Below are 7,640 nucleotides of genomic sequence, written 5' to 3'. Positions count from 1 at the left end.
TCACCGTGGGTTGCACATTGTCAGTCTCCTCTGTTTGGTGTTAATCATTTTCAGGTTGTGGAGACTCGTAAACTATTAAAGCCTGACACTGATTAACTGTGGCTCACTTGGTGTGAAAACTCTTGCAGTTGGTGATTCCTCCCTTGAGTTTAATAAGGGAGCCACAAAAGGTACCTGCTTTGCTGCTTGTGCTCTTTATTTATTTCCATGTGAATGTTTGAAGAGTAATGCGAGCGCCGCCTGTTCCCATTGTTGCTTCTCCTTTGAATACTGTTGGATATTTTTCACTTTAGCCGTGTTTGCTTTTTTGGCGAATGATGGAGCACCAAAGTCTCTCCATCAGGAAGAAATTAAAGCAAACATCTGTGGAATAATGGACAGGGAAATTAATTCTCTCAGTAGCAAGCTTGTTGTGTGGGTGCCACTGAACGTGACGAGCATGCATGTGCCAGACCGGTAGAGTGGAACTCGTTTGATGGGCATGTTCAACACATGGGCATGATGCCAATTTAGACAAGCATGCCCACGAAAAGGATCTCCAGCTGCATGCTAAGTGTGTGAACGTAACCGTGTGTGAAGACTGAGAAAACAGCATTTTTTTCCTCCATAATGAAACAAAAATTAATTAAAAATTTTCATTGCCTTTTGAAAATTCCCTGTGCGTGTGTTATTTTTGCACATCTGGACCACACGTGGCATGAAAACATAAAAATAATGCCACCTGAGAAGTATACATTTTTATTATGTACATTTTAGTTAAATAGAATTGACCTTCTAAGTCATCATCATCATCGTCGTCGTCATCTCTACCTAACGACAACAATTTATTATTATTATTATTATTATTATTATTATTATTATTATTATTATTATCAATAATAATAATAATATAATAATAATATGGACAATTGTTTGGTGGGTCATAATAACCACTCAAAGAAATCAGAACGCAAACAGCAATATTTTAAAAACAAAAAAACAAAAAAAAGTCATTTTTACGAATAACATTATTAAGGTGCAATGCTGCCATCTTCTGGACATGGAAATTATTGCAGGAGTCAACAAAATGAAAGGCGTCTAATCTATCTGTAGGTCAGTTTTTTCTAACGTTTCCTTTCCTTTGGAGCTTTTGGCCAAACCATAACATAAAAAAAACGTATTTGTGGTTTAGTTATGTTTGCGGATTTTAACATCAGACATTTGCGTATCGGAGGGAATGTCAAGTATTGTCACATTAACACATTAACACCCACTACACGGCAGAGTGACACCACCAAACATTTAATATTAAATAGCTAGATGTCCTGTATGGACCAGGAATCAAGGGTGCAACGCCTTAACGTAGCAGATGAGGAGGGGGGTATTGGCGTGCGGCTGGAGTCGCGGCATTGCTCCTTTAAATGTGGGACCACCTGCTCTTCTGGCGTCAGTAGCACCGTCCGCATACGGCGCGATGGAGATCGATTCGGCAGCGAAAAGAGAAATATTCGGGGTAAGGGCCCGGCACGGACGGAGGAGTCATCAAAGAATTGAAATGCATCGTCAAGGTGAGAATGTTGATGTTCTGTCGGCTGCGGCGGTGCCAATATTCGATTGGTATGATTTGGTTTAATCCACCGGCTGCGAGGTGAAATTGTATTTTTTATTTTTTATTTATTTATTTATTTTTTCAGTATCCGATGCAAATTTAAACTGTTTTTCTGTTGTGTGTTCTCGCAGTGTGTGCAGTGACCTCTTTTATTTGATTGGATAAGCATTACATAATAATCAATACCAAGGGAAGCTCGCTGTTATTGTCTGGATGTGTTACACTCGGATTCCAATCAGAAACAAAATGCAAAATGCAAAATGCAAAAACTCAAAAAAAAAAATGACCTAAATAGATGTTTTCCTGCTGACGTTTTCTGCTGCTTTCCTCTTTGTACCAGTGCCAGTGAGTCCTTGAAAGAAACATAACAGCTGCTATCCCTCTGCTAATCATCCTGCCATGTTTTGTATTGTGTGGTATAAAATGTTCAAACTTCTTGCTCTTTTGCGAGTGTTTAACATTTAATGCATTTGTATTTATATTATACGTTGGATGATCCAAGCGTGTGTTTCATCCATTGAGTTTGTCTAGTTTGGTTCTTTCTCACACATTCTCATTATTAGGCAGCATCATGACGAGAGAATTTTGTCCCAAATTTCATTCAACACTGCCACACTCCGAAGTCACAAATTACATTAGGAAATCTTAGGTTGCCCAAGATGTGCCTAAACCAGAGGTGATAACTATCGTCACTGTTCTTTCTTACCTCCCTATAGTTTCACAGAGCCAGGCGACCTGGAAGGACCACATCACTCAGTCCTGAACCTCAACACTAGCGTCGTCTCGCCAGCAGGAGGAAGTAGTGGAAACCATAGCAACAAAGGTTTCCTCCGTGTGAGCGGTTGGGAGGGTGCGTCTCTGTTTTATCAAGGGTTTTCCGAGAAATAGCTGCTGCTGCTGTTGTTGTTGTTGTTGAGTGCATAGAACACAAACCGGTGTGTCAACGTTTGTGTTTTCTAATGTAGTACCAATGTGTGAAAGCTGACGCACGAAGTGGCCGTCTGTGGGCTAGAATGTGTAAAAAATGTGCGTGTGTGCACACAAGTGGGTCAGCTGTTTGTTATCAGCTCCTGCCGAGCCGGTCAAAGCAGCTCATATATCTGTCAGTGTGTTGCTGGGTTCAGCCTGGGGCTTGTGTAACTCCATCAGCATCGTGGGGGCCACGTCACTCCGGGCTTCAAAGTTGAGATAATGGCAGAGTAATAAATGACAGAGACGTCAAAGGTTCTTATGAAAGGTTTTTATGTGAGCAGACCACAGGGATGAGGTCAGATTCAGAAGTCCTGTCATAGAATGTAGTGTAGACTATTATGCAGAAATTACTTCTATCATAAGCGGTGTCTTCATCCTGTGCGACGAATCAATCGTTTGTGATGAACTTAAGAGGCATTTGGAGATGAAAGTTGGAACTCCTCAAATGACTAAGAATAAAATCCTTTTTGTGATATAACAAAGGGCACTGATATTGGCACCTCTCCCAGGTCCGTGACAACACCATCAACCAGGTGTTTCTCCTTACCTATGAGCTGTTTGTGGAAGATCTAACAAAGTCTTAATTTTATCAGGAGACCAAAACTGGAGGCTTTAACCACAGAGCTACGCTTGCATTTTTTGGAGATCAGTTTTTTTCTTTTTTGTTTCAGTTAATTGTGGGAGGCTGCTCCAGTGGAAGTCTGTTTAATACGAGTGCAATACGTGACCTTTAAATTGAATCTATTTTGATTGTTAATTTTTAATGTTGCTGAATGCCAAATTATAAATGAACACAGGTTCCCATCTTTGCCTTTACCCCTCAGGTGCTGTCATGGGACTCCAGCTGCACCCGGAGGCCAACACATTCAGTGCTGTGGCACGACACTAATCACACGCAAACCTTCATATGGACTGATGCCCCTCCCGGTGGTCACTGCCATGGCCTACTGTAACGAAAGCATGCTGGAGGAGTGCACCTTCATGGGGCCCGACCAAGTGGAGGAGGAGCCCCCACCTTCGTCGGAAGCCGCACCCCCGGCCGTGTCAGTCGCCCTGCGTGCAGCCTTGGCGGCCGTCATGATCTTCATGATCACCATTGGTTTCCTTGGCAACGCCATCGTCTGCCTGATCGTCTACCAGAAGCCGGCCATGCGCTCGGCCATCAACCTCCTCCTGGCCACGCTGGCCTTGTCCGACATCATGCTCTCGCTGCTCTGCATGCCCTTCACCGCCGTCACCGTGGCCGCCGCCGACTGGAGCTTTGGCAGCGGCTTCTGCCGCGCCTCCATCATGCTCTACTGGCTCTTCGTCCTGGAGGGCGTGTCCATCCTCCTCATCATCAGCGTGGACCGCTTCCTCATCATCGTGCAGCGGCAGGACAAGCTGACCCCGCACCGGGCCAAGGTGCTGATCGTCGGCTCGTGGGCGCTGAGCCTGTGCGTGTCCCTGCCGTCCGTGGTCGGCTGGAGGACGGGCGTGGCGGGTGGCGGCGCAGGTAGCGGCGGCTGGGCGCCGCCCCAGTGCGTGCTGGGTTACTCGGACTCAGTAGCCGACCGCAGCTACACGGTGCTGTTGGCCGTGGCCGTGTTCTTCGTGCCGTTCGCCGTCATGCTCTACTCGTACGTGTGCATCCTCAACACGGTCCGCCGCAACACGCTGCGTGTCCACAACCACGCCAGCGAGCGCGCCCGCCCGCCTGCCATGGGCCGGGCGAGCAAGGCCAGGCTGCAGGCGGGGCTGCAGCGGCCGCCACACGTCAAGGTGGACATGAGCTTCAAGACGCGGGCCTTCACCACCATCCTCATCCTCTTCGTGGGCTTCTCCGTCTGCTGGCTGCCGCACACGGTGGTCAGCCTGCTGGCCGTGTTCAGCCGCCGGTTCTACTACAGCTCCGTCTTCTACCCGCTCAGCGTGGGCGCCCTGTGGCTCAGCTACCTGAAGACGGTGTTCAACCCTGTCATCTACTGCTGGAGGATCCGCAAGTTCAGGGAGGCGTGCCAAGAGTTCATCCCCAAGAGCTGCAGGCTGTGTCCCAGGGTGCCGGGGCGGAGCCGCCGGAGGGTGAGGCCCAGCAACGTCTACGTGTGCAGCGAGACTCAGTCGGCCGTGTGAAGCCTGGAAGACCAGATGAGCAATGAAAGAGCCAGTGGCTGCTTTTTAAAGGAGCACTATGTCATTTTTGTACCTTTAAATGATGGTTCCAAAAATTGTTTTTGATGACACCTTGACTTATAACAGGGAGGATGCCACTGTTAGACACAGTGACAACACACCTGTCCTGTCACTTTCTCTTCTACTGTTTTAATCAACTTTTCCCCCCATTGCGCCTCCTCCAGCGACAACTTATTTAGTCACAGACGAGGACTAGCAGTGTCTCTGAAGCCAGAAAGGCGATTGTCACATCCTGAAGAATGTGAAGTTTGTCCTCTGCATATGGGCCCCCTAGAGTGGTCTAACCTCCCAAGTCCAACCAAAGTGCCAAAGCAGGGAGGCAATGGGTACCATTTTTTTAGTCATTGGTATGACCCAGCAAGGGCTCGAACCCCCAACCTCCCAGTATCAGGGGTGGATACGCCACACCACTAGACCACAAAGTGGATGTTGATAACTGTGTGTGTTGCCGGGGGAGTGGCCAGCCAATGAAAGTTTTTTTTTTTTTTTAAAAAAAGGCCAACTTGAAGTACAGTGACAGTTAAAAAGTCACTGTGCTGTACACAGGTTTGAACTAGCAACTCTTGTCTTTTATCAATGTGGTTGAAAGCTCAGTGTTTGAAAATGCTGGCTCACGTCTGTTGTGGTTTGTGAAACTTATCCAATTCAAACTGTGTCACACCACCATTGGGTTCTCTCTCCGCGTGTCATATCTGTGTTTAATGATGTAATTTCCGTGTCGTTGCCAATGCTATTGTGGTGATTTCATTAAGATCAGATAGTAAGCTCTAACCATGAGTGTGTTTACAGCAGTTTGTCAACATGTTGAGCTCATGAACTTTTGCACCGTTTTATTATTGTGTCATCAATGACTGAGGCTGTTAATATACTTTGAGGTTTCAGTGAAGGACTGGGATGTGCACATGAAAAAACGTGTTCTCGCCAGCTGCTCTAACAAGTTCGAACAAACCATATCGAGAGACAATGAAATCGGTTGCGAGGTCAATTCAGACATGAGTTCTTGCAAGTGGATGTTAATCTACTAGCACTGGAGCCGATACAGACCGTTTGTTGAATGTAGCCAGTTGAGTGAATTCACGTGGGAAACCGATCCCTGCGTTTCTCAGAAGAATCCGACTGATGAAATTCTCTAAGTGCACTGCGTGCGTCATCACTTGCTGTTTATGATGAGATTGATAAGATTTAATTACATTTGCTTTCACATCACTGTGTTGAAGATGAGCAGCTTCATATTGCATTTGACTGCTGTTCTGGACAAAGAAGAAAGATGGTGCTGTTCTGTCATTCCTCTATAATTAAGTCAGCTCAAGCTTTTCCACGAAGTGCTGGGAACTTCTTCTTGAATCACACAATTTAGACATTTATTTCTAAAAAATCCTGTTGTTGGGGAACATTACAAATAAAACAAAAGACGACTGACGCAAGGTGAAAAAATCTAAAGATAGGACTGTTGGACTATATGTGAAAAAGAATTGCTCAATCTCAACTTCGGTTTCAGTGGCCAGAGTGACAATGGCAATATATCTGGTTATGTACAGTGATATGATTACAAAAAAAAAAATACTCCACTTATAAAAAATTAAACTATTTAATTGCTGTGTGACAACATTCTAAGGTCCTGAGAGTGGAGCTGACATTCGGTGTCCTATGTGGTGCTTTAGTTAAAATCCAAATTCCAGAGCTCCAGCCAGTTATAATTTGCGGCTTTTTTTTATTTATGGCTCTGGCTCTTGTTTATTTTTGAAAGGTTATGTTGCATTCTAGTCATAATTCATTTATATGCAGAAAATTTGTTAACTTTTTGGCAATTTCTATGTAAAAAGTTTTTATTTCTTGGATATATTTTCAGAATTTCTTACAATGCAACTTTAGTGTATCAGTGCATGTGAAGCAATGCCACGCCTCTGTCATAATTTGTAACTCATGTCTGCTCCAACATTAAGTTACTGTCCTAACTTAATCATTTCAGTTAAAGCTGGACAGAATAGGCCTTCATAGATGCAAACGTGTTTGCATTCGATGCCCACAAATAAAGTTCGGGTTTTGTCAAGTCTGGGACAGGGATACACTGGGTAAGGGCTGTGGTACTATTCAGATTTACTTTGAAATTGTTTTACAAGTTATTAAATTAGTTATTAAATGGATTTCCTGCTATCCAGAAGTTTTATAGTCTTTGACGGCTGTTTTGGTAGCTCATCAGTTGAGGAATCCTCAAGTCAGAAAAATAAATTAATTAAAATTAGTGACAGCAGTTTTGATGAACAAACGTTTCTCTGTTCATCAAAAGCTAATTCCTGCCACGAGGAGATTAGGTATTAGACAAGGGACCAGTAGGACCAATGACTGATAGAAATAGTCTGCTTATTTGATAACTAACAGGACATGAGGCATGCACATGACTGGTAGAGACTGACCTCTGAGAACTGAAAGCTATTTTGATTTTTTGATTTTTTTTTTTAACTTTACTACTGGTCTCGAATAAGTCTGGCCCAAAAACAGTTTGACCACCACTGAGCACGAATCTAATCGATTCTCCTTCAAATATTTTTATTTTATTTATTATTAATCTTGTAACCACTATCGAATCCTTAAATCTTTAAATATTTTTTTTGTTTCTGTTCAGTTGTGCTTATTTCAACATTTGACTCAACAAATTATATTTTTCGGCAGGGCAAATGATCTTTTCCCGAGAGGTTTCATAATTTTGGGCAACAGTTATTTATCAATATTAAACAGTCAGCATAACATTATCATTCTAACATTATCACTAATTTATACAGACGTCAATAACGAGGCAAACCAAGACCAAGCTGGCAAGAGAATTTCGATTTTTAAAATCTAGTTTTCTTTCTTCTTCTTTTCTTTATATATTTTAATGAAAGAGACTCAACAAGCTTGTTAGCTGTCC

The 7,640-nt window shown here is 43.7% G+C and overlaps 1 protein-coding gene across 1 annotated transcript; it reads left to right on the top strand.

Moving 5' to 3' along the window:
* The first annotated feature begins 1,369 nt into the window (after positions 1-1,369).
* On the top strand, positions 1,370-4,947 carry gpr45 (G protein-coupled receptor 45). Its single transcript, XM_076039915.1, has 3 exons — positions 1,370-1,547; positions 2,305-2,438; positions 3,385-4,947. The coding sequence occupies exon 3, from the start codon at positions 3,476-3,478 to the stop codon at positions 4,670-4,672; it is 1,197 nt and encodes a 398-aa protein (XP_075896030.1). The 5' UTR covers positions 1,370-1,547; positions 2,305-2,438; positions 3,385-3,475; the 3' UTR covers positions 4,673-4,947.
* The last annotated feature ends 2,693 nt before the right edge of the window (positions 4,948-7,640 follow it).

Source organism: Nelusetta ayraudi, unplaced genomic scaffold (assembly GCF_046127955.1).
Source record: "Nelusetta ayraudi isolate G7.1 ecotype Tasmania unplaced genomic scaffold, CSIRO-AGI_Nayr_v1 ptg000060l, whole genome shotgun sequence".
NCBI classification, from domain to species: domain Eukaryota; kingdom Metazoa; phylum Chordata; class Actinopteri; order Tetraodontiformes; family Monacanthidae; genus Nelusetta; species Nelusetta ayraudi.
The sequence above is the reverse complement of the archived record's forward strand: the minus strand, read 5'-3'. Positions and strand labels throughout refer to the sequence as shown.

Coding starts and splice junctions, on each gene's coding strand:
- gpr45 (XM_076039915.1), top strand. CDS start 3,476: ATGCCCCTCCCGGTGGTCACTGCCATGGCCTACTGTAACGAAAGCATG.